Raw genomic sequence first — 26002 nt, forward strand, 5'->3', positions numbered from 1 at the left:
AGAGGCAGAGGCAGAGGCAGAGGCAGGAGGCAGAGGCAGAGGCAGAGGCAGAGAGGCAGAGGCAGAGGCAGAGGAGGCAGAGGCAGAGGCAGAGGCAGAGGCAGAGGCAGGTGGATCTCTGATTTTGAGGTCAACTTGGTCTACAGAGTGAGTTTCAGGACAGCAGGGCTACACCGAGAAAAACAAAACAAAACAAAACAAAATGTTTTAGGGGATGGGTAGATGGCTTAGCAGTTAAGAGCAAGCACTGTTCTTGAAGAGGACCCACATTTGAATCCCAGCATCCACATAGAGCATCCAACAACTCCCTGGAAACCCAGCTCTAAGGAATCCAGTGCCTCTGCTATCCACAAGCACTTGGATCATGCCTATATACAAGCACATACACACACACACACACACACACACACACACACACACACACACACAAAATTAAAGATGATAAAAACAAAACTTTAATATTTGATTTAGACTTTTAAGAGGGTAACCATAGACACTAGTCTTAGTGAAGCCTGACTGATACCAGGTCCTGGTTCCCTGAAGATGGCCAAGTCAGGCCTAGGCCTGACTTCTTGGAGAAGGGTAGACTAGTTTCAGTTGTCATTCCTTGTAGGCTTCTGGGCCTATAGTATGTGGCTAGGGAAGATGAGCATCACTACACAGACAGGTCTATCGTTCAGGCAAGTGCAGATTCCACGTGGCTGTGTGACTGATAGGTCCTCACCTTCTGTAACTTGGGCTTGTGCTTCCTAGATGGCACCTTCCTGGAGATCCGGCTGGTGAAGGGCCACAGTCCCTGTGCAGGACTCCCTGAGATCATGAATGTGAATGGGGTGGACCGCCTCTGTGGCCTGCATGTGGAGGAGGCCACAGTGTTTTGCCGTGAGCTGGAGTGTGGCCATGCACTCCAGGCCCCCCGTCAAGATGTGGGCGTCAGTAAGTACATGACCTGCAAGGGCACCGAGCCCACCATCCGCAACTGCAGACTCAACAACAAGCTACGTGGTGGCTGCAACCTGCTGCTGGATGCAGAAGTCATCTGCTCAGGTAAGCTTGCCATCCTGTGATGCCAGGGACACCCAGAATGATGCCTGGGTACCAAAGAGCACATCAGTGGGACATGGCTCTCATGGATGGTTCTCAAACAGTATGCTGCCTTAGAAACAGATTAGGTTGGGAACCTGAAGGAAAATCATAGTTTTGAACTATTCATTGAAAGCTCTGGCACCACCCGTGAGCTGGCAGATGACAGTGTGACCAGGTCTGATGTATCACTTCAACAGGGTGGGGTTGGGCCAGTGTGATGCCCTAGTTTAGACCTTTGGGAAGGGAGTCCTGACAGTATGGATCTAAGGTGTTTCATCTGTGTTTGCTTCACGGCCAATTCATGTTGGTGAGGGTTACGTACCAGTTTCTCCTAGTCCTACAGTACACATGAGACACGAGGGAATACTGGCTATCAAAGTTGCTTGACTGTGTTCTAAGTAAGAGGTGCCACCCATCATGGTGCCCACAAAAGGTTACTCATATGGCCTCGGAGGCTGGATATTGCCTCTAAGGGTGTGGGTGCTACTGTCTCAGACTGGCAGAAGTTGGGACAAGTGTGAGTGGCAGAACGAGTGAGTCTGACCCCTGACCTCTGACCCTGGCCTCTGAACCCTGACCTCTGGTTGCCAGTTTCTGCTGGTGTCCAAACACTGCTTGGGCAGAGGAAGTTCCTTGCCTGCAGACTCTTGTGTAAGATGACAGATAGCTCAGCACTACTGTCCCAAGAGCACTGGCCTCCTGTCTGAAGAGATGTCTACCCTCACAGGACACGTGGAGGCCCGGCTAGTGGGTGGAGAACATTCCTGTGCTGGACGCCTGGAGGTTCTTCGGGGACTGACCTGGGGTACCATCTGCCATGCTGATCTGGACTTGCCCACAGCCCATGTGGTGTGCCGGGAGTTAGGGTGTGGTATAGCTGTGTCTACACTTGGGGGTGCTCAGTTTGGCCAGGGCTCAGGACCTGTGTGGCTAGAAGCCTTCCGCTGTGTGGGGAATGAATCGCTGCTATTCCACTGCCCCCGGGAGCCTGGTCACCACTGTGGCCACAAGCAGGATGCTGCACTCACCTGCTCAGGTGAGTACCGTGCAGCGTCTGCAGGCAAAGTCCTTGCCTGTTTTGAATACCTCCTTCTATGACCCACATTAGATGGTTTAAGCAGTGCCCATAGGGGCCAGGAGAATGGCCATATTCCTGATAAACTTGATTATACTGGTTCAGGTAGGAGAAAAGGGATGGACAGGATGCAGATTGCAAAGGGATTTGTAGCCTGCTTTGGCTCCTCTGTGGTCGGGCAGAAGCAGGCTGTTGATAATCAGGTGGGTGAGGATCTGCAGGAAGAAGGGCTTTATCACGTTACACACAGAAGAAAACTATCCAAGAAGTAGAGTTATGAGCTGGGCCTCTGGGATGGGGCAGTTTTGACATGGCCTCTTCTGCAGAGTTCCGGCTGGTCAATGGCAGCCGTGACTGTGAAGGCCGTGTGGAACTCCAAGTGCAAGGGACCTGGGCACCCGTCTGTGCTGCCAACTGGGACCTAGCAGATGCCATGGTTCTCTGTCACCAACTCAACTGTGGCAATGCAGTATCCGTACCTCCAGGAGGACATTTTGGTGATGGGGATGCCCCCATCTGGTCAGACGTATTTCATTGTGTGGGGACAGAGCCTCATTTGCTTCACTGTGCAGCAAGCACCCTGGGGGCCCACGGTTGTGTCCTGGGAAATACAGCTTCTACCATCTGTTCAGGTGAGTAACAAGGAGCAGTAGGATCATGGAGAGGAAGGTCAGTAGAGGTGGTGGGCAGTGGCTGAGAGTGGGTGGGGTTGTCCCATGTGGTAGTCTTCTTCCTCTTGAGTCTGTTCCTGCCAGGACTCCAAGACATCCTGCGGCTGAGAGATGGACAGAGCTACTGTGATGGCCGCGTAGAGATTTCCCTGGATGGTTCATGGGGCCGCGTATTGGATGACGCCTGGGACCTGCATGGCGCCAGCGTGGTGTGCCGGCAGCTAGGGTGTGGAGAGGCACAGCGAGCCTATGATGCTCCAGCTCCTATTTTCAGGAGAGTCCCTGTGGGGCTGAGCCAGGTGCGCTGCCTGGGCTCTGAGACTCGCCTGGTGCATTGCAATGTTTCTACGTCCCTGCTGGTGCCTGCTGGGACCTTGCGTGACGCAGGAGTGGTGTGCTCCGGTGAGTGGGCAGCTTCCACTCCCCCCAGCCTCCCTCGTGATATCCAGTTAGGTGTGACCTGGTCTCTCTGCAGGGAGCCTACGCGTGAGGCTGGCTGCGGGCCCAGGTCGATGTGCTGGGCGTGTGGAAGTATTCTATCAGGGCTCCTGGGGCACTGTGTGTGATGATGCCTGGGACCTTCAGGATGCACAAGTGGTCTGTAGGCAGCTGGACTGTGGCCACGCCCTCAGTGCTCCCCGGAATGCTCACTTTGGGGCGGGGACTGGGCACATCTGGATGGATGAGCTGCACTGCTTGGGAAATGAGTCTTCGTTGTGGAAGTGCCAGTCAGGAAGCTGGGGCCAACATGACTGCAGACACAAGGAGGATGCTGGAGTGTTCTGCTCAGGTGGGTGCCACCTCTGGACTAGCAGCGGAGTATCAAATGCATGGATTAGCATCCATGGTTACCTTTCTAGCTCAAGAGAGAACTCTTCCTGCATTCCTACTCCGTGTAAACACACACATACACACATACACACACACACTTGCGCACCTTTCTACCCTCCTGGCTTTTGGTTACTTCAGGTTATATATTCTAATCTAAAGATTTGGAGCTGCGATCCATAAAGAAAAAACATATGACCTTTGCCTTTCTGGGTTTGAGTTTCACTCAGCAAAGCATTTCCAGTTCCGGTTATTGATTTCATTATTTCATTTTCCTTTACAGCTGATAGAATCCACAGTGCATATGCAATGAGCTTTCAGTATCCACAGCCAGCTGAAGGACACCTAATCAGGGTAGAGGATTCTCAAGATGCTAAACATGTATCTACCATATGAGTTAGCAATACTATTCCTTGGGTGTATACCCAAAGGAACCAGTATTTTGCTACAGGGATACCTTCTTGGCAATGTTCATAGTCACTCCATCTACAATAGCTAAAAAATGAAAACAGCTGAGACAACTCCATTTTTTTTAAGTCTATGTCTTTCTTTGTCATCCTGGCTGTGTTGGAACTCTCTGTGTAGACCAAGCTGGTCTTGAACTCACAGGAACCCTCTTGCCCTGCTTCTGCTTCCTGGTTGCTGGAGTTAAAGTCATGTGCCACCATATCCAACAGATATCTCCAATTCTCAATTTTGACTTTGTCTTTTTGTTTGTTTGTTTGTTTTGTTTTGTTTTATTTTGTTTGTTTGTTTGTTTGAGACACGGTTTCTCTGTGTAGCCCTGGCTGTCCTGGAACTCACTTTGTAGACCAGGCTGGCCTCGAACTCAGAAATCCACCTGCCTCTGCCTCCCAAGTGCTGGGATTAAAGGCGTGCGCCACCACTGCCCAGCCTGATTTTGTCTTATTGTGTACTAGAGAACACATTTTTTTTTCCTCTCTCCAGAACATCCTTGAGGCTATTGTGTTGATGAGATTATGTCTGGGGACATCAATCTTGAGTTTAGTATTTTGTTATTGTTCTCAGGAGAAGCACCAGGAATTTCTGGCTGCCATAGCAGATTTTCCTGCTCTTTAGACTGTGAGATCTGTCTTTGTGCAAATGTGTATCTGCTCACCAATATTAGCCTGTTAGCTCTTACTAAGAAAGCACAGGGATGAATAAGAGAAAGAAGGGAAAAGAAATAGGCAAACAATCATAAGATATTAAAGAGACAGTCGGCGTGTACACATGCTTACTGATTAAAATGACCTTAAATTTATTAAATGACCTGTCTTAACTTTCCCAAGTTAGAGAAAGAATCTGAGTTGGACCTGGTGTTGCACGCCAGTAATTACAGCCGCCAAGACAAGTACAGGCATCAACACAGACTGCATCCAAACAAACAAACAAACAAACAAACAAACAAACAAACAAACAAACACCCATAAGACATTTCACTAAAGTGTTTACCTGGAACCAAGCCCAGGATAGAATGTTCAACTGAGACATGTTGTCAAGAGAAAGTTGTTTTTCAAGGATTCAATCTATGAAATTTGTAGGAAAGGCACACATCTTCACCTCCTGACCATTATTTTATTTTATTTCAATGGACTTGACTTAAAACATACATAAGGGAGGTTGTGTAATATATTTGTGCCTAGCTTATTTCAGTTAACATCATTTCCTTCAGGATTACTTATGATGTTATGAATCACAGGATTTCCTTTTTCATTTTCATTGTATGTATATATGTGAGTGTCTTCATGCATGTATGTGCACCATGTATGTACCTTGGGGCCTGGGAGGCCCACACTAGAGTTATGGGCAGTTGCGAGCCACCAAATGAGTCCTGGGAACTGAACCTTGGCTCCTTATGAGAGCAACAAAAGTCTTAACTTCTGAGCCATCTCTGCAACCCCTAGCTATCCTTTTAGAAGGCTGGAAATATTCTTTTCTCTCCCAGTTTCTGTTGTGCTTGTCTATATGTTATCCATATTTGAATCTACACAAAACATCTGTATTCATCTGTCACTGGACACATCTGTCATTTCCATGTCCTGGCTCTTGTCAATCATGCTGTAATCCAGAGCATGGATCTCTCCTTGACTCACAGATTTAACTTTCCTTGGTGGTGTTATAAGTCATATATATTTTTTAACTACTGTGACAAAATACTTAGAACATTTGAAAAGGAGGACAGAGTGATGTAGGTTCATGGTTTCAGAGCCTTCAGTAAATGGTTGGTTTCTGGGTAATGTTTAGGTAGAAGAAAGCAAAAACACTCACAGTGGCCAGAAAGCACACAGATGTGGACAAGGGCCCACCCTCATTATCTACTTCATCTATTCAGGACCACCACTTAAAGTCTCTAGAATCTCCCCTAGTACTGCCACAACCTGGGAACAAAGCTCTCAATAATCTCATTGGTGGCATTTATATTCAAACTGTAAGAGAACCCAGGGGTGGGACTGCTGGTTGTATGGCCCTACTTTTAGACTTCCAAGGAACCTCTTTTCTGCTTTCCACAGTTGCTGGAAACAAGAAAAACCCACGTGCAAGTGATGCCAGGGTATAACTGGGTCAAATGGCATTATCTGTCTGTGAGATTCTTGGGTTGGCCCGTTCCTTCTGAGCCTGTCAGAGGAGCCTGAAGGAGGGTCTCCCTGTGCCTTTTCTACAGAATCTGTGGCTCTGAGGCTTCGAGGTGGCACTAGTGGCTGCGTTGGATGGCTGGACGTGCTCTACAATGGGTCCTGGGGTGCTGTGTGCAGCAATGCACTCAGAGACATCTCCTTGAGCATCATCTGCAGACAGCTGGGATGTGGGGACCAGGGCTGGCTGGAGAACAGGCCTTCTTCTGGGGCTGGCCTGGGAATCTCCTGGGTGGATAATATCAAGTGTCGAAATCTACACAATGCCACCCTGTGGCAATGCCCTTCTGCCCCATGGAACCCGCACTCCTGCACCCAGGAGGAGGAGGTCTGGATTAACTGTGAAGGTGGGTGCTGAAAGCCCAAGGGTGGACCCCAGTAAAAGTTTCTGTGTTCTGACAAGCCACCAAAAGCACCTGCCTGCCACTGAACTTCATGGCTGGAGGCCACCAGTATGTTACCATTTCCATCTCGAGCACCACAGGGCATTTAACACCAATGACTGTGTTTTTTTTTTTTTTATAGGACCACCACAGATAGCTCTCCAGGACCCTGCACAGACCCCAAACTGCTCTTCTCCATTTGGCTGCCTAGGTATGCAGCTACAAGCCTCCTGCCTACCTGCCCATTCAGAGGGGCACCACAGTGACCTCTGCTTCCTTTCCAGAGAACAGTGTTCTGCGTGTGCTTGGGGGTGAGGATGGCTGTTCCGGGCGTGTGGAGCTCTGGCACGCAGGCTCGTGGGGCACAGTGTGTGACGACTCCTGGGACCTGGTGGATGCCGAGGTTGTGTGCCGGCAACTGGGCTGCGGCCAGGCCTTGGCTGCTTTAGGAGAGGCCTCCTTTGGCCCTGGTGTGGGGCCTGTGTGGCTGGATGAGGTCGAGTGCCTTGGCAGTGAGGTGACCCTGGAGGCCTGCCAGGCTGAGCCCTGGGGACATGGAGACTGCACGCACAAGGAGGATGCGGGTGTTCGCTGTGCGGGTGAGTTGGCGGCAGGGAGAAGCAGGGACAGGGCTGCTACATTGATTTCTTCAACTGCCCTTTATGCTCAGGCTCATAAGTAGGCACTGGGCCCTGAGATGTCAGGTTCCACTGGGAGCTCCTGACGACCCTATGTGACCCACGCTAAGCTGGCACCTTTCAGGTGTGGGCACATCTGTTCTGCTGAGGTCTTCCCATCTCATATTTCTCTTGCAGGTGTCTCGACGACTACTGCATTGTGTAAGTGTCTCTTTCTCAATCCAGCCTCCTTGCCTCCATCAGCCAGAGGGCTGGCAGTGGAGCTCAATCCTGACTGGCTCGCTTTGGAAACCCGTGCTATGATGGTCACACCACCAGTATCAGATCTAGGCTGTCTCATCATTCTGTGATGGAAACTTCTTCTTCCTTCCCCTGTGCCTGCCAAGTGGGAAACGGAGGGGTGCCAGAGGTCACCAGCCATCACTTTTTAGGGCCTTTAATTTGGGGACTATGTTGTTAGCTTTGGTATACTGTGTTGTCTTGGATTTTTTTTCCCCCAGTGCAGGACCCCAAGCCCTGCCCTGTGCTCACATCTGTGTCTTTTATCTTTCCCCCATTCCCTGCCTGGCTCCTCACTCTTGAACATTCCTATTATATTTCCCAATGGCATCTACATAGCCACCTACATGGGCTTTCTTACTTCCTCTAATCTGGGACGGGGCATCTGGGGGGGTCTCCTTTTTGGGTAGTTTGCCCTATAAACCTTTAGACTATTTCCCATGAGCAGCAGCCTGAGCTCAGGTATTCTGGAGATCCAGCTGTCCTCGGTGCCTCAACCCCTTTCTGCAAGGCTGAGATCATTTAAGCCTTGGGTCTGATTATTCCATACAGTGAAGGCACAGCCGTCTCTATGCCCTACAGCTCCTTCTCTGACCCCCGCATCGGTTGCCGAGGTCTGGAACCTGTCGGAGATTGCCTGCTTGGTGCTTGGCTGCCTTCTGGGCATTGTCTTCCTGGTTATGATTGCTCAGTGGTGCCACATCAGAGATGCTAGCACGGGTATGGCATGTACTGGTATGGTTTTCAGGGGAAGTGTGATAGGAAATTGGGGATGTTCTATGAGATCCTGACCCCAGCAGGCATATCTTGTTCTTGGCATTGCCCTGCATTTCTGGTAGGCCTCTGGAAGCCACTGCTGAGTTAGATTCTGGGGAACCCTAACGTGTGGTCTAGAGGATACTGGGATCTTTTTCTCTATGCTACTGAGTTGGCTAGATATGACATTCTGCACACCCAGGACTTCTCCATGTTTCTTGTGACATCTTGCGGTGGGATGCCAGACCTTTGAGTAAGGGGTTGATTTCGGTGAGCAGTTACACCATACACAGGAGGCTGCAGGTCCCAGGAGGGTGGGCTGAAACTAGAGCAATGCTTGTTCAGGAAAATTCTTGGATGGCCTCCACAGGTGCTGGCATGTTGGGGCATCTACAGTCAGAGGGTATCTATGAGGACATTGAAGTTGACCCTGTGCCAAAGAAGGAGGAGAACACAGTATCCAGGTTACTGATGCTGGAAGAGGGCTATGATGATGCTGAAGAGCCTGAGGATCAGCCCACAGAGAATGACGAGTAGAATAGGCACGTCTGAGCTTGGTAGCTATGTCCCTTTGTGCCCAGAGATCCATCATACGCCTGCTTCATTGCTTCCTGATGGTGGCTGTGCTTGCATTTAAAGGACTGAACAGCTACTTATTAGTAACGCTGACCCCTGCTCTTACACTGGTCCTGGACACTGGGCTATGTCTCCATCCTTTCAAGGCTAGTCTTTAGAGTCCTCAACTGAATAGGCACAAGGTCAGGGGAGTCCTTGCTGTTCCCTTGGCTCCTTTATGAGCTGCACACTATGCCCTTTTATAACCTTGCTGATGGTGGCTGTAGGAGGGACTCTGGGTAGACAGTGAGGGAGGAGAGGTGGATGATGTGAGTAGCAAACTGTCACCTGAGTCATTGTCTCGTCACCTAATCCCTACAGTCAATCCCTTTGTGGCTTTGATTTTCAGTAGAAAATCTAGAGTGGGTGAGGCCTGTGAAAGGTTTGATAATTACAGTGAGTGTTTCTTCTCCTAAACAGGCAGTCGGGAGTCTTTGCAGCTCAGTGCTGAGGTGGGGAAGGAAGACTATGGTAGTTCCTGTCCTGATACCTGATGTCTTTGCTGACCTTAGGGGTCACAAGACTGTCCTATTCCTGGGAGACTAAGGACTAGCCCTCTTTTATTAAGTAAATGTTATTAAACTTTGAATTCACAGTTCAATTGTCAGTCTGTTACCAGATTCTGCCATGGCTCTCATACAAATTTGGGCTCCCCCCCCCCCCCCCGCCCCTCATGACCTTTGAGCATTGTCCTTTGTTCTGGGTGCTTTACAGGATTCTTACCCACCATTCCCACAGTTCTCTTGAGAGGGAGCTGGCCTCCCAGTGAAGCATGGCCTTGACTCTATTGTCACCTGAAGGCATGCCTGTCTTCCTTCTGTGAGGGGTCAGGGCACACTACTCTATAGCTCTCATATCCGTTCTGTCTTGAGCTTAGTACACTCTGGAGACGTTGTGTGGCAAAACTTACTGGGGGGGGGGGGAACGCAACACATGCGCCTACTCACCTCAGATAGGGACCTCACGCTAAAACAAAGTACAGACACCACCAAAGTCCAACGTGGTGAACCAGTGAGTTTTACTGAGGCTACTTACAGGAATATGGGTAAAGGGTTACTTACAGAAGCAGAAATGACTCAAAGACAGCTGCTTCACCAAAGCCCATCCCAGCATGGGTGACAGCTCACAAACCTGGAGCACCCTGCACAGCTTGTAGGTAGCTCAACAGGTTAGAGAGTGCCTCAGTTGACCTAAACCTCTTCCAGGCAGCTCCTGGTTTCTGCTTTTTCCAGGCAGGTTTGGTGTGATGGTGTTCTGCGCAGATCAGCTTCACTCCTCTGAGAGGGACTCTCAGCTACTATTGCTTACTCTGGTGGGGGGGGGGGGCTAATGAATCTGATCAGTTTCAGGGACTTCCTGAAGTTGTTTTGAATTGACCTTCCTACTTAAGGAACTTCCCTGCAGGACAGGATGTTTCAATTTCAAAAGAAATTGTTATACAATAACAGTAAGACCAAAAATGTATGTGACCACACCCTCAGTAATAACACTGTCCACCTTTATTAGGACAACATCCTCTAAATCCAGTCCAATCTCAGGCCCCTTTTCTCACCAAAGCAGCCTGTGATCACACTACCATGTCCACCTCCATTCATTGCCTATCTACTAATGGCCACTGTGTCTGACCTTCTCAACAGATGAACCCCCGTGGGAATACATACTTCCATATACTCTCTCCATTACCCTACTCTCCCTGGGAACCTGCTTTCTTGTGTCTGCTTTCCTGTTTCCTGTAGTCTGCTCATGTGTGTTAGGATCTATCATGTGATAAGAATAGAACCTCAAGAGGTTCTTATGAACACTAATGTCTTCTAGTGTCCTACTGTTCCATTAGAGCAGAAAGTAGAACCTCCTGGTGTGAGCTCTCTCATCTCTCGTGTTGTCACGGTAGAGTCAGCCCCTGGAATCCTGGTAGATTTTGGACCCACATAGTGGGAAAAATATAAAAAAAAATACTGGTTTTGATCTCAGGAAATTTGGGATAGCTCAGATTCAGGGGACATTCTAATAGTTCACAGGATTGTTTGTAAGGGTCCAAGAATTGCTAAAGGAAGACCTCAGACTCAAATAGTGTGCAAAAGTAAATAGTGTTTATTCTGTAGAAATAACCAGGATGCAGCCATTCATCCAAAATGGTGATTGCCAGATGAGCTCAAAGGCTCCTTTTAAGCATAGTGAGGGGAATTTTAGGGATGGTTAGGTCTTTTTGTTTGTTTGTTTGCTTTGTTTTTTATATATTTTTATTAGATATTTTCTTTATTTATATTCCAAATGCTACCCCAAAAGTTCCCTATACCCTCCCCCTGCCCTGCTCCCCTACCCACCCACTCCCACTTTTTGGCCCTGGCGTTCCCCTGTACTGGGGCATATAAAGTTTGCAAGACCAAGGGGCCTCTCTTCCCAATGATGGTTGACTAGGCCATCTTCTGCTACATAAGCAACTAGAGACACAAGCTCTGGGGGTACTGGTTAGTTCATATTGTTGTCCCACCTATAGGGTTGTAGACCCCTTCAGCTCCTTGGGTACTTTCTCTAGCTCCTCTAGCCCTGTGTTCCATCCAATAGATGACTGTGAGCATCCACTTCTGTATTTGCCAGGCACTGGCACGAGACAGCTATATCAGGGTCCTTTCAACAAAATCTTGCTGGCATATGCAATAGTGTCTGGGTTTGGTGGCTTTTTGTTTTTTTTTGAGACAGGGTTTCTCTGTGTAGCCCTGGCTGTCCTGGAACTCACTCTGTAGAACAGGCTAGCCTAGAACTCAGAAATCTGCCTGGCTCTGCCTCCCAAGTGTTGGGATAAAAGGCCTGTGCCACCTCTGCCTGGCTAATTATGTCATTTTAAATATGATTGGCTAGGTAAGCAACAGTTGCATTAGTGCGTATTTAATTGATCTCTATATTCACTTTACCAATTTTTTGGTCAGGCCTTAGAGAAATTCTAGGAACTGTCTCGACCTTGATCTGGCTATCTCTCTCTTAACTGCCCATTGTTTTGTTGTTAGTTTTGTTTTTGTTTTTGTTTCCCCAAGAAGCCTTGCCTGCTTCCTTGGGAAACTGAAGCTTAAGGCCTAACATGGCTGCCTGTTCTAAAATGGAGTAAGTTGAGTCCTCCCAGTTCATGTGACAAAAAGCCTGCTTTTTTTTTTTTAGGGTGATTCTTTTTTTTTTAAATATTTTTTTATTACGTATTTTCCTCAATTACATTTCCAATGCTATCCCAAAAGTCCCCCATACCCCCCCCTTCCCTACCCACCCATTCCCATTTTTTTGGCCCTGGCGTTCCCCTGTACTGGGGCATATAAAGTTTGTGTAAAAGCCTGCTTTTTTTTGACTACTGAGCTCTTCTCAATATGATGTTAGAACAATGAGGATGGAGTGCAGCTCAGCTAAAAGCCACAGAGTTGAGAGACCTGCCCCCGGCTATTACACATGGCAGGAACAGGGAAAGATGCTCCAAGACCTGCCTGCTGCCGCGTGGCAGGCTGTAGATACACAGAGGACTGCCTGCCATCATGCCATGTGGTATGGGCAGAGATCCCCCAGAGAACTCATCAGTCACATGGCCCACCCACAGCAGGAGCCATTATAGTATGCACTTATGTGGTAGACAGATGGGAGAGAAAGAGAAGTGGAACAGTTTGAACACTATGAAGAGAGATGGAACTGGAGACATGAGGGTGAAGAGGAATAGCCAGCCCTGCCATCTGAGGCCATGGTGAGGTCCCAGCCCTTGTTGCCACTGTGGGCCATGTCTGGGCCCAAGGTTATGCAGCAGCAGGGATCAGTATCAATGTGGCTCATATTACCATTAGAGACCATACAGATGTCCCTGATCTGGGCAGCTGTCTGGGACCAAGGGCTGTGCAGAGCTGACCCCACCCCTCACTGGCTGCAGCACCCAACCTCTCACCAACTGCAGCACTCGGGAGAGCAAGCCCTGCACCTCACCCAGGCAGCACAGTAGAGCTGGCCCTGGTGGCAGGAGTGTGAATAAGCCAGGCCCTGATGGTGTGAGCATGGGAAAACTGACCCTGCCAATTGTCTGCCCTGATGCGGCACTAGTTTAGAGGTGATGTCAAAGCAGCCTGTGATCACACTACCATGTCCACCTCCATCCATTGCCTATCTACTAATGGCCACTGTGTCTGACCTTCTTGATAGATGAACCCCTGTGGGAATACATACTTCCATATACCCTCTCCATTACCCTACTCTCCCTGGGAAACCTGTGCAGAATTGACCCCACCCCTCACTGGCTGCAGCATCCAACCTCTCACCAACCTCAAAGCCACCCTTTGCCCCTCACCACATTCAGCAGTCAAGAGAGCTGCTTCCAAAGTCATGAGAGTGGGAGAACTGGCTCTGCCCCTTGTTGGCTGCAGCCCTTGAGTGAGTGGGCCCTGCACCTCCTCTGGACAACACAGTGGAGCTGGCCCTGGTGATGTCAATGTGGAAGAGCCAGTAGGCTGACCAACTCAGCTACCACCCATGCCTAGATACAGGGTTTTGAGTTGGCCCACAAAATCTACACCATCTGTAAACTGTTGGAGTGCATTAAAGGGCCAGTGCTGCTGATCCAAAGCTGCAGGATCTCCACGAGGGTAACAACAGGATAACCTGGAGGAGTCTTGGTGAGGATCAAATCTGATGGTGTGCAAGAAGCCAGAGATCTTGAACCAGACCATTTGTAAGTGAGGATGTGTGGATGAGGGGTATCCTGTGCGGCATACTGTGACATACTACAGCTTCCACAATGAAATGTTTTCTATGCTTTTTTTTTTCTTTTGTTTGTCTGCTTTTAAATTTTCCTTTTACGGGAGAGGTTGCAAGGGTAGGGGGTAGATCCAAGGGGATGGGGAGACGAGTGGGACTGGGGTTCATTATGTGAAACCCATGAAGAATCAATTCAAAAAGTTGCAAACAAAGCCTCGGAGCCCATTGAGGCTTCCCAGGGGCGAGAATGTCTGGCTCTTGACTGCCTTGTGTCCCCTCTAGCTGCACCCTGGCCTCCTGGCTGTGGGCTCACTTTCCTTCCCTCTCTTTCCTTTCCCATGCCAACTCACGGTCTTTGCTGAATGCTCTAGAACCCCCCCCTGAGAACCCCTAATAGCACCGTCTCCAACTCCTGCACCAATAAAGCTGGAAACTATGAAAATGCCTTTCAGTTGTTTCTTCAACACGTGAGAAATTCTATTTATACTTGGTGGAGTAAACTGGTAAAAGTCCTTGTAGGGGAGACTTATTTTCTGGGGCCTGATTTAAGTATGTATGGTTTGGGCAAAAGGTGAGGACAGCAAGCCTGAGGGCTATTGTGATCATGGATTTAATGAGGCAACCCCTCTATTACTACATCTGCACTGCATCTTCATGGTGGTTGACATCCGGGTAAACTCATGCTGGTACCAGGGTGTGCTCAGAGTGTCCCAGTGTAGTGTCACACTTGTGCTGCTGTTGCCATTCTTGTTTTTTATTTTTTCTTTTACTTTTTTTTTTCATTTTTAAAATTTTTTATTAGGTATTTATTTCATTTACATTTCCAACGCTATCCCAAAAGTTCCCCTCTTTTACTTTTTGTCTTATAGCCTATTCAGGTGTTTTTTTTTTTTTGTTTTTTGTTTTTTTTTTTTTTTTTTTTTTGCTGGCTGGGACCACACTCAGGTATTTGGGACTTAAGTGTAGCATTGAGTGTTTAGAGTAAGAATTTTTAAAGGCAAAACTACATCCTGGTATCTCGATTTTACACAGCAAGCAGCTTAACAGAAGCTAAAACAAGCAGCCAGTTGGAGGAGGAAGTTTGTATAGACAGACAATTTAATAGAAGCCAAGATAACTTAGCTGGGGCATCTTGATCTCAGGTCCATAGAATAGAATTGGATAATTTTCCATGGAGTTATCATCAAGAAGTTCAAATTCTAGCTAAACCTAAAATGGCCTTGACAAGAATACAAGATGGAGGAACCTCTGTGCTGTCTTGCCCTACCACAGTGGTGCTAAACTGTCAGATAAAGTTGACCAAGATTCAGATGTCAACATATCACTTGGTGTTAGAGTTGCAGTTTGGTGGCTCAGCACTTGCCTAGCATACAAGATTCTCTCCAGTAGGGCACAAATAAATAAAAATAAAATCCAAATAACAAAAAGAAATCATTACTTGTTTAAAGTCATTTTAGGAGGGTGTGTCTATTTATTTATTTATTTACATCCCAAATGCTGCCCCCTTCCACATCCCCCCTCACAGAGTTCCTCTTCCAATCCCTCCTCCCCTTTGCATCTGAGAGGGCAGTCTCCTGTATCCCCCCACCCCAATGAGATAAGTTTCTGGAGGATTAGGCACATCCTCTCTCACTGAGGCCAGACATAGCATCCCTCTGCTACATATGTTTCAGGGAGACCTCGGACCAGGCTCTCTGGTTGGCAGCTCAGTCTCTGGGAGCTCACAGGTGCCCACGTTACTTGACACTGTCAGTCTTCCTGTGGGGTTGCTATCTCCTTGAGGAACTCCAATCCTTCGCCCAACTCTTCCAAAGGGGTCCCCAACCTCCAGCCAGTGTTTGTGGACATCTGTGTCTGTCTCAGTCAGCTGCTGGGTAGAGCCTTTCAGAAGGCTGCTGTGCTAGGCTCTTGACTGCCACCACAACACAGCATCATTAATAATGTAAGAGATTTTCTAGTTCCATCCATTTGCCTGCAAAAGTCAGGATGTCCTCATTCTTAATAGCTGAGTAGTATTCCATTGTGTAAATGAACCACATTTTCTGTATCCATTCTTCTGTCATGGGACATCTAGGTTGTTTCCAGCTTCTGGCTATCACAAGGACATGCATGGTATGCACTCACTAATAAGTGGATATTAGCTAAAAAAAGAAAAAAGAAAAAAACCCATATAGAATACACAAGAAACAGTCCACAGAATTCAAAAGGCTCAACAAGCTGAAGTGCCCAAGTGAGGATGCCTCAGTGTCACTTGGGAGAGAGAAGAAAACAATCACAAGTGGGGAGGGAGGGACTTGGGAGGGAATGTGGATGGAGTGGTGGGGCAGTGGGGGGTAGAGGGGAACCTGATTTGATATTGGGTGAGGGAAAAAGACTGAAGCCCCGAGGGCCAGCTGAAAGAATGCAAACAGGCAACTTCAGGAAATAGGGGGTTGGGGGACCCCCCAGAATGCACCAGAGACCTGGGAGGTGAGAGACTCCCAGGACTCATAAGGAGGGACCTTTGATGATGTGCCCAACAGTGGGGAGAGGGAATTTGTGGAGCCCACCTCCAGCGGGAAGACAGGACATTTGTGGGGTTGCCATCCCACAGTCACACCTCTGACCCATAATTGTTCCTGTCTGAAAGAATTACAGGGATAGACATGTAGAGGAGCCTGAAGAAAAGAAGGTCCAGTGACAGTCCCAAAGTGGGATCCAGCTCAAGGGGAGGTCCCAGGGCCTGACCCTATTACTGAGGCTATGGAACAGTCACAAAAAGGGATCTATCATGACTGCCCTCTGAAAGACCCAAAACACAGCTGAAAGAGTCAGATGCAGTTATTTGCACCTAACCAATGGACAGAAGCAGCTGACCCCTGTTGTTGAATTAGGGAAGGCTGAAAGAAGCTGAGGAGAAGGGTGATTCTGTAGGAGAACCAGCAGTCTCAATTAATCTGGACCTCTGAGATCTCTCAAACACTGGACCACCAAACAGGCAGTATACACCAGCTGATATGAGGCCCCCAACACAATACAGTAGAGGACTTCTGGGTCTGTGTTCATTCAGAGATAATGCACCTAACCCTTAAGAGACTGGAGGCCCCAGGGAGTTTAGAGGTCAGGTGGGATGGGGGGTGGGGACATTCATGTGGAGATGGGGTGGGGGTGGGGAGGAGCAGTTGGAAGGTGGATGTGGAGGGGCGGGGAATGGAATACGCAGTGTAAAAAATGATTTACAGATAAAATTAAAGAAAAAAAATAATGTAAGAGATTAGTGCCTGCCCATGAGATTGGTCTCAAAATGGGCCAGCCACTGAAAGGCCATCCCTTCAGTCTATGCTTTATCTTTGTACCTGCATTTCTTTTAGACAGGATTGATTTTGAGTCAAAAGTTTGCATGTAGGTTGGTGTCCCCATCCCTTCACCGGGGGTCCTGTCTGGCTCCTGGACATAGTCTCTTTACTTTCCATCTCCCCATTCTTGGACATTCCGGCTAAGGTTACCTGCGTTGACTCCTGGGAGACTCCACCATTCCAGGACTCTGGTTAAAGTCTAAAATGGGAAGGGCCTTCGCAGAATATTTGTTCTTTCTCTTTTTAAAAATTTATTTATTTTTGTATGTGTTTGCACACGTCTTGGGTACATATGGAGGGGCCAGAGGACAACTTGTGTGAGTTGGTATCAGCTCAACAAACCAGAAGAAAACAATTACTGCTTTTATTAGTAATCACAAAGGCTCTATGTAGTATAACAATATACATTTTGGCCATTTTACATTCAAACACACACAATCCACATCTATAGTATATGTATTCAGTATGTCATATACAACACACTATGAGATTTGCAGATTTTTAGATTTTTAGATTCTACATTCAACAATTCTGAACTATATAGGTATATGTGCATCTTTTGAGCTTATATTATGCAGCTGTGTATTCAACTGTTTTTCACTCAACAGTATGGTATGAACATTGTGAATTTTTTGAAAACATGATGTTATTAAACATCTGCCACAGTGTCATTTTTTCAAGACAAATTATTTATTATTTGAGAAATTCATATATGTATACAATATATTTTGGTCATATCCACTTTCTGCCCCTCCAACATCCTCCAGACTTTCTCAAGTGCCTCTCTCTTAATTTCATGCTTTCTTTTATTTTACTTTAACTCCTTGAGTGTAGTTAGGGCTGCCACTATGTCCATAGATCGAGGCTCTCAACTGGAGTATGAACAACCTCTCAGTGGCTGTACCTACCAAGAGAAAAACCAATCCTTCTCCCAGCAGTGATCAACCATCAATCAACCATCAATCAACCTCAGGTAGGGGTGTGGCCTGGTGAGCTCCTCCTCCACCTTGTCATTCTTAATAATTTTACATTAAGGGTATTTGAATTTTTATTTTCTTCTGGACCTTGTAATTTTGTTGTGGGTATATGTTTTTATTTATTGAGACTATTTTGTTTACACAACTGATGCTCATTTTAGAATCTGACCAGCTTTTTTTTTCTTTTTTTCTGAATGGAAATGGAGTGGGTCTGGGGAAGACAGAGGTGGGGGCACTGGGAGAAGTTGAGGGAGGGGAGGGGAAACTATGGATGGGATGTAATATATGAGAGAAGAATACAAAGAAAAACGAATCTATGTAGGTAGACAAGGCATAGAAAGAAACTAAAAATTATCCCACACTCTGCCTCTTATAAATAAACTCTTGAAATTGTGTGGTGCAGATTCATTGAGAACTTGGTTTGCCATAATGCAGACTTGAGCCGGATGAACAAAGTTGGCCAGTATGCAGTGCATATTTTCCATTTGACAATCAGCTACTCATAAAGGCTTATCAATAAGTAGACACTTGAACCGTGATGACTTTATGTTCTCTTGTCTACACATTCTTTAGTTTGTCTATTACCTGGTAATGGGAACTAGCATGTGAGGCCAAGTAGTCAGGCCTGTCTCCTCAGGGAGATGTACACTCCTTCTATGACTGGACCAAGGGCAAACATGTTGAAAATACTGGGATTAAATTGCTAACTCTGGCTATTATAAATAAGGCTGCTATGAATGTAGTGGAGCATGAGTCTTTCTTGCCCCTTCTTAGAATTGGGAACAAAACATCCATGGAAGGAGTTACAGAGACAAAGTTTGGATCTGAGACAAAAGGATGGACCATCTAGAGACTGCCACATCCGGGGATCCATCCCAAAATCAGCCTCCAAATGCTGACACCATTGCATACACTAGCAAGATTTTGCTGAAAGGACCCTGATATAGCTGTCTCTTGTGAGACTATGCCGGGGCCTGGCAAACACAGAAGTGGATGCTCACAGTCAGCTATTGGATGGATCACAGGGCCCCCCAATGGAGGAGCTAGAGAAAGTACCCAAGGAGCTAAAGGGGTCTGCAACCCTATAGGTGGAACAACAATATGAACTAACCAGTACCCCCCTGGAGCTCGTGTCTCTAGCTGCATTATGTATCAGAAGATGGCCTAGTCGGCCATCAGTGGAAAGAGTGGCCCATTGGTTGTGCAAACTTTATATGCCTCAGTACAGGGGAACGCCAGGGCCAAGAAGTGGGAGTGGGTGGGTAGGGGAGTAGGGGGGAGGGTATGGGGGACTTTTGGGATAGCATTGGAAATGTAAATGAGGAAAATACCTAATTAAAAATGTTTAAAAAATTGCTAGCTCTGTCTATTGATAACAAAGATCTTGGAAGAATTCTGTTCTTTAGCCAGATTTTCTGTTTGAGGCAGAAGGCCTTTAATGTCTTTTCTGACATTGACCTTGACAGCTACAGCCATCTAGGCCTTTCTGGGAGGAGACTCCTTGCTCTCCACACAGCTGGTACTGCTTTGGGCACCAGCTGCAGGAAGCTTCAATGTGTTGGCACTGTCTGGGCTCTGGCTCGGTGGGTGAGTGCTTGCTTTGGGTGAGAGATGACAGCTCTCATATGGGGGAGGAGCCTATGGGGCTGAAGGGCTCTGGCTCCAGAATATTGTCACCCTGAGTTGGAGTTCACTTTCTTCCTGAAGGCAGAGACAGGTACCTGTTCTGAGGCCATCAGCCTGGGGAACTGTAGTTACAAAGGAGACTGGTTATGGCATTCTCTTCTCTCAGACTTTGGCCTCTACTGCTGCTGGCCTGCTGGACTCTCCTTCCTGGTGAGTGCGTGCTGCTGTGTGAAGACCTTGGGTGTCAGGGACACAGGTATATAGTACATAGGTGACTGCTCAGGGATGGCACAGTGCTGATGATATCTGATGCCTTTACTTTGAATGTGTGTTTCCTTCTGCTAACGTTGATGTCATCAAAGCAACCATTTGGAATCTGTAACAATGCAGAGTATTTACGATCGAGAAATCTGAAAAAAAAAAAAAAAGGAGGGGTTAGGACGAGTAGTGAAGATGAGCTTTCTTCCTCCAGCTCCTGCTTCTCCTCCTCTGTTTTCTTGACACTCTGTGTAGCACTGGTTGTCCTGGAACTTGCTCTGTAGACCAGGCTGGCTTCGAACTCAGATTCAACTGCCTCTATCTCCTGAATCCTGGGATTAAAGGCATGTGGCACCATGCCCAGCTGAAGATGAGCTGTCTAATTATGAAGCATTCCAAATAAAATACAGAATGTTATCCCTATGTTTATTGTTGCTGTTGTTTTGCTTTGTCTTTATTCCTGAAGATCTGGCTCTTGAGAACTTCGTGAATTTCCTGGGCGGTGATAATAAATGTGAAGGCCAAGTACGCTTGCGGAATGATGGACAGTGGGGCCTTATGTGTGCAGACGGCCTGGGCATGCAGGAGGCCTCAGTGATCTGCAGAGAGCTCGGCTGTGGCTCTGTGAAGTCTATGCCCCGGTATGTTTTGACACCTGAAGAGATGAGGCAACCTTGGCTATATGATGCCCAGTGCCATGGCAATGAATCCACCTTCTTGGAGTGCCGTCTGGGGTCCTGGGGGACCATCAGTGGCTGCAAATGCCAGTGTGTGGCTGTGATTATCTGCTCTGGTAGGTTAGATGGAGACCCTGAGCTCCTTATTCCCTGAGACTGACTGACTTCCTTCCTTCCTTCTTTCTCTGTCTTGGTCGTGGAAGTATTAAGGCATTTGCCCAGGGAAGGGTCTGGCCTGTATGAACATACATTATGCCTGGAGTCTTAAGAGAGCTGGGTTTTCATCTTCTATAGACACTTTCCCAGTAACTTTAAATAATATCTTTAAGTTTTCAAAAGTTGGCTACTTCCCTTGTTAATAGTGACTACTAGAGAAAACGTTCCCATTCTCAGTATGTGTAAGACTCCAGCCAAGGAGTAAGCTACAGGTGTAGGAGGCAGGAGTCCTGGCCCATTTCCCCTGGAAGGATGGGATTTTTTACCTTAGAAAAACAGCAAAGGGTGGGAACACCTCCAGGAGCACCTTGGACAATGACTCAGGGTGGGGTAGTCAGTGTCTATCCCTGTGTTTGCTCTAGGAACAGGATACCAAGACTCAGTTTCTCTTCTATTCCACCAGGTGGTACCACACTACAAATGGGGCTAGTTGATGGTGGCAGTCCTTGTGCTGGGACTGCACAGGCCACTGGGGCTTCCAATTTTGCCCTGAGATGTGACTTGCATGAGAAGGAGGCTGGCGTTGTATGCAGACAGTTGGAATGTGGCACTGCTCTGCAATGGTCCAGAGCCCACGATGGAACTAACGGGAACCAGGAGCAGAAGTACCTTACATGCCAGGGAACAGAGACCAACATTTTACAATGCCTGATCAATGTGAACGTCCTGGAGCAATGTGACCTTCTGACCTACACCCAGATTGTATGCACAGGTAGGAGCACCCACTGAGGATTTTAGTCTTCATATTGTGTATATGGATACGAAGAGAGAAGTCTGTGATATCCGCTCCACGGTAGTGTCAATAGAACCCTTACCCCAGATTCATAGTTAAAAACAATTCACTTTGCCACCAAGAGGTAGTTTTGGGAAACTTTGGGAAACCCCTGAAAGTTGTGCTCATTATCCTGTCTAGGATACAGATGGCTGTGATTCCCTAGAAGCCAAGTGACTAGGAGTGTTTGTGTTCAGTATCCATGTGGCATCTAAGGCTTAAGGGAGGACAGAACAGGGGGTCAAGGTGATTGATCCATAGACCCCAGCACTTACTCTCTGGTCCTCTGTCAGGGCTGATTAATGTGGTTCTGTATCCTCATACACCATTCCTTTCTGGGGACTAAGTAGTGGCTGTCAGGTCACACCATCCAGTGCCTGCATGGAGCCTTTGCTGACCTCAGTCGCTTCAGTCCAGCATTTGTCCAAAGGGCACATGGAGGAGGTCTGACTGGTGGGTGGTGAGCACCCCTGTCAGGGTTTTCTGGAGGTTAAGTGAGGGCTGACCTGGGGGTGTGTGTGTCACCATCTGCAGTATGACCTGGTTTGTTCACAGTTCACATTGTTTTCTAGGAGCTGGTGTGTGGTGGTAGTATATCCACATCTGGGAGTTTCCACTTTGTCTAGGACTCAGTCAGTGCCTGGGTAGAAGCAGGCTTTCCAATGTGTGGCAATAAATCACCGATCTTATATTATTCATTAGATCCTGGACACTGCTGTAGCCATGACCAAGATGCTACACTAATTTTTTTCAGGGGAAAGTGAGTCAGGTTATGGACTGGCAGTGTGTGATGTGGTGTGGTCAGGGTCTGAGAGCTGGGGTCTGTACTGTGATGACCATGGGCAGCTGGACCAATAACTCAGAACCTATGTCCTGACTCATAGGTTCCTTGGCCTCCTTCTCACCATCTCTAGCCTTTTAGGTTTGTTCATCTTTGGACAAATCTCTGCTCAGTTCTGTTATGGATTTCAGCAATAGGTGGCCTGTGTGTTTTGAGTGGTGTCAATGGTTCTGCACATTTGTATGTGAGAGCCATGTGAGAGTCTCATTAACACATGCATAACTCCATTCTTTGTGTTACTTCCCCTGTGAAGAGATCCTACTGTACACACAGCTTCAAGTCTGCTTCATCCCAACCTGTGGTCTTTGCTTTGTGCTTCTGCTCTGGTGTCACATTTAAAACCTGACATCGCAAGTCCGAAGCCCTGTGGCTTCACTGCCTGCTTTCTGCTGTTCTCTAGCACTCCATCCAGGGCTTTGATGGGTCTTGAGTCACTTTGTTTCTGGTGTGGGGAGGACCTGATCCACACTTTCTTCATGGATATTCAGTTTCTCCAGAACCTCTATTACAACATTGTTCTTTCTACACGAATGGTCATAGCCCTTTAAGAAATGTGATGATTAGAAGTGTGTATGATGATTTCTTTACTATTATTTCTGCTCCATTGGTTTCTGTGTTTGGCCTCAGTGCTGTGGTTCATGGAGCTCTGCTCTAAGTTTTGAGATGAAGCAGCATGTTTTTAGCTGCTCATATGGTTGTGGGCCTTCGGGAATCTTCATCTCTACCAGAATGCTAGGATTAACTTCCTAACTTTCCAAGAACCTGCTCAGGGTTTGACAGGGACGGCATTGCATCTGCAGAACTCTTTGGGTGATGTTGTCATCATTCTAGACCATGTCCTAAGCCCTTGATATGAGGCCTACTCCCCTCTATGTAGATCTTGTGCAATTTTTTTTTCTTGATAAACTTAATTTATTGGAAATGAAACAGATGCTGTCATATGCCAAGCCATAGGTTCTTGGTCTTATAATGATACCATGTACGTGTTTCATCTTGTACAGTAGGCTTTCTATCCAACTAGAAAGTAGTCAGTGACTCCCATAATATCCATACCATTATTGTGCTCAAATCTTGCCAGGCCTGTCATTTTTATATCTCTCTGTGCTTATAGCTGGGTAGGATTGATGATTGCTGTTCTAGTAGCATGCGTAGGACCTTCCAGCACAATGAAAGCTGGGAGGTAGGGATGAAGTTCCCAAGTCAGTACCCACTTGATTTCTTCATGTTCTGATTCGAGTGTGTCTTTAGCAATAGGGTCTTGCTGTCAAGCTCTGGAGGTTAACCTCAGTGGCCAACAACTTTGGAAGAAGCATCCCACTCCAGGTGCTGGGTTTTTCATTTGTTAGCTTGTGGTATCTAATTGTTGCCCCATTATAGCATGTCCTGGCTAGTTTTATCTTCAGCTTGACATAGCTAGAGCCATTTGGGAAGAGGAACCTCAATGGAGAAAATACTCCCATAAGACTCCTCGTGGGCAAGTTTGTGGAGACATTTCTTGAGTAATCATTGATGTGGGAGGGTCTAGCCCACTGTGGGCAGTGCCACCTCTGGTCAGGTGGTCCTGAGGTGTATAAGGAAGCAGGCTGAGGAAGCTGTAGAGAGGAAGTCAGTAAGCGGTGTACCTTCATATCCTGTATTTCAGTTCCTGCCTCCAAGTTCCTGCCTTGACTTCCTTTCATGATAGACTGTAAGCTATCAGCCCCCACCTCTAAGTTTCCTTTGGTCATGATGTTTTATCATAACAGTACAAACCATATTAGAATAAAGAATTGGTACAAGAGAGTGGGGGGGCAGATCTGCTCATATTGTTTTTGGGATGCTCATAGAAGGGCTTTGAATTTTGAGGCTAGGAAAGTCATTGAGTACTCAGGGCTTAATAGGCTGTGGTGAGAGCTTGAAAGCCAGGGATGCTGAAAGAGACACAGACAATGGAGGCCTGGCTTGGAAGATTTCAGAGATAAGCAAAGGCTCTGACAGGCTATTGATGCAATATTTTGAATTAAGAATTTGTGGTCAGCTAGGCCTGAAGAACCAGCTGTGATTACAAATGATCAGAATTATTAAAGTGAAATCTTGCTTTATTAGGACAATTGATTTTGGTTAGATGGGGTAGAGAAATTAGCTGCAATAAAAAGAGACCAGCATCTTTGAGGCAAAATCTCTGGGGAGTATTTCTTCAAGGTCAGGACACAGAATCTGTGGTCTGGGAGTAGGGAAGAGGAAAGGCTGCATATCATGCTGGCTTCTAGACTTGGTAATATGTAAATGCCTCCTCAGGTGGTATTGATTTTGGCAGTATGAGAACATTATCATTTAAGGGGTCATAGAAGGTAGTTGAGGCTTGGCACCATGTGGCAGGACTAGAGTCTCTAAAGACAGTCTAGTATAGTCTACTGGTGAAGATTCAGTCCAGTTGCTATGGTGACCCCAGAATTTTTAGAGATGCCAGTACCATGGGGGTAGATGACTACAAAGGACAGCAGCAACTATGGAATGGGGCTTGAGCCTATGAGGCAAGCTCTGTGTGCTGTGGAGGGCAGATCATGACAAGTGGATGTTCCCAAGTCCATTGAAGCCAGAAGATCTTGAGTGACTCCTAATTGTCTTACCCCAGTTGGAATGGCTAAGATCAGCAAAATAAATGACAGGAAATTCTGGTGAGGTTGTGGAGAAAGAGGAACCCCCAGACACTGTTGGTGGGAATGAAAATTGGTGTGACCACTATGGAAATCAGTACAGAGAATCCTCAAAAAGCTAAAAAGAAATGACTCTGCTGTATCACACTTTGGCATATGCTCAAAGGACTTGACATTCTACTCTATAGATACTTATTCATCGATGTTCATTGCCATCCTTTCCACAAGATCCAGGGAATGGGAGCAACCTCAATGTTCTTCAATAGATGAAATTGGTGATGAATATGTGTATTAAGTATACACAATGGAATACTACTTGGATGTAAAGAAAAATAAAATTATGTTATTTGCAGGCAAATGGCTGGATCTAGAAATGATCATATTAGAGAGGTAACCCAGACCTAGAAAGACAAATGCTATGCATTCTCCCTCATCTGGAGTTCCTAGCTTCCAGACTTCAGATGTGAGAATGCAACATGGACTAACCACAGGAACCAGGAAAGTGTGAGGTACCGTAGGTGGTGGTAGGGAGTGGGGCTGCTGGGGGAATAACAGGATACAGTTGATACCCATCTGGGCAGGATACAGAAAGACATTGAGGGACAAGGGATAGTTAATACTAAAGTTCTTTGATAAAGCCTCAGAGCATCATATTAGCTTATATTTGCCTAGAATTATATCTCAAAGAAAGTTACATCACCTGGGTTGCCAATACTTCCCACAAGAGCCATAGACTAATAAGAACTCAATACAAGGCACCAGAAGCCTCTTTTTGAGTGGCTCAGGGTACTCCAGGTGACTCCCCAAACAATATAGGCCATTGCTGTTGTCCTTGGTCGCCTCTTAGAAGTCTAAGGTAACATATAAATTATTTACATCAGTTTTTTTTTGATTTTAATATTTTTATTACATATTTTCCTCAATTACATTTCCAATGCTATCCCAAAAGTCCCCCATAGCGCCCCCCACTTCCCTACCCAC

The 26002-nt window shown here is 46.9% G+C and overlaps 2 protein-coding genes across 2 annotated transcripts in view; both read left to right on the top strand.

Annotated features, from left to right (window-relative positions):
* LOC110298463 (scavenger receptor cysteine-rich domain-containing protein SCART1-like) overlaps nucleotides 1-9568 on the top strand; it is an 83324-nt gene extending 73756 nt beyond the window's left edge. Inside the window, exons 5-16 of the mRNA XM_021167729.2 lie at nucleotides 754-1047; nucleotides 1814-2122; nucleotides 2488-2793; nucleotides 2917-3234; nucleotides 3308-3622; nucleotides 6326-6643; nucleotides 6822-6890; nucleotides 6964-7278; nucleotides 7495-7518; nucleotides 8179-8316; nucleotides 8723-8898; nucleotides 9392-9568. Coding sequence (XP_021023388.1) covers nucleotides 754-1047; nucleotides 1814-2122; nucleotides 2488-2793; nucleotides 2917-3234; nucleotides 3308-3622; nucleotides 6326-6643; nucleotides 6822-6890; nucleotides 6964-7278; nucleotides 7495-7518; nucleotides 8179-8316; nucleotides 8723-8889 — 2573 coding nt within the window. The 3' untranslated portion in view covers nucleotides 8890-8898; nucleotides 9392-9568. The remainder of the gene's footprint in view (nucleotides 1-753; nucleotides 1048-1813; nucleotides 2123-2487; nucleotides 2794-2916; nucleotides 3235-3307; nucleotides 3623-6325; nucleotides 6644-6821; nucleotides 6891-6963; nucleotides 7279-7494; nucleotides 7519-8178; nucleotides 8317-8722; nucleotides 8899-9391) is intronic.
* A 10199-nt stretch (nucleotides 9569-19767) lies between these two features.
* Nucleotides 19768-26002, top strand: part of LOC110298462 (scavenger receptor cysteine-rich domain-containing protein SCART1-like) — a 59030-nt gene continuing 52795 nt past the window's right edge. Inside the window, exons 1-3 of the mRNA XM_021167727.1 lie at nucleotides 19768-19831; nucleotides 20346-20672; nucleotides 21176-21484. Of these exons, the coding sequence (XP_021023386.1) occupies nucleotides 19768-19831; nucleotides 20346-20672; nucleotides 21176-21484 (700 nt within the window). The remainder of the gene's footprint in view (nucleotides 19832-20345; nucleotides 20673-21175; nucleotides 21485-26002) is intronic.

The sequence above is a fragment of the Mus caroli genome, chromosome 7, assembly GCF_900094665.2.
Source record: "Mus caroli chromosome 7, CAROLI_EIJ_v1.1, whole genome shotgun sequence".
Classification (NCBI taxonomy): Eukaryota; Metazoa; Chordata; class Mammalia; order Rodentia; family Muridae; genus Mus; species Mus caroli.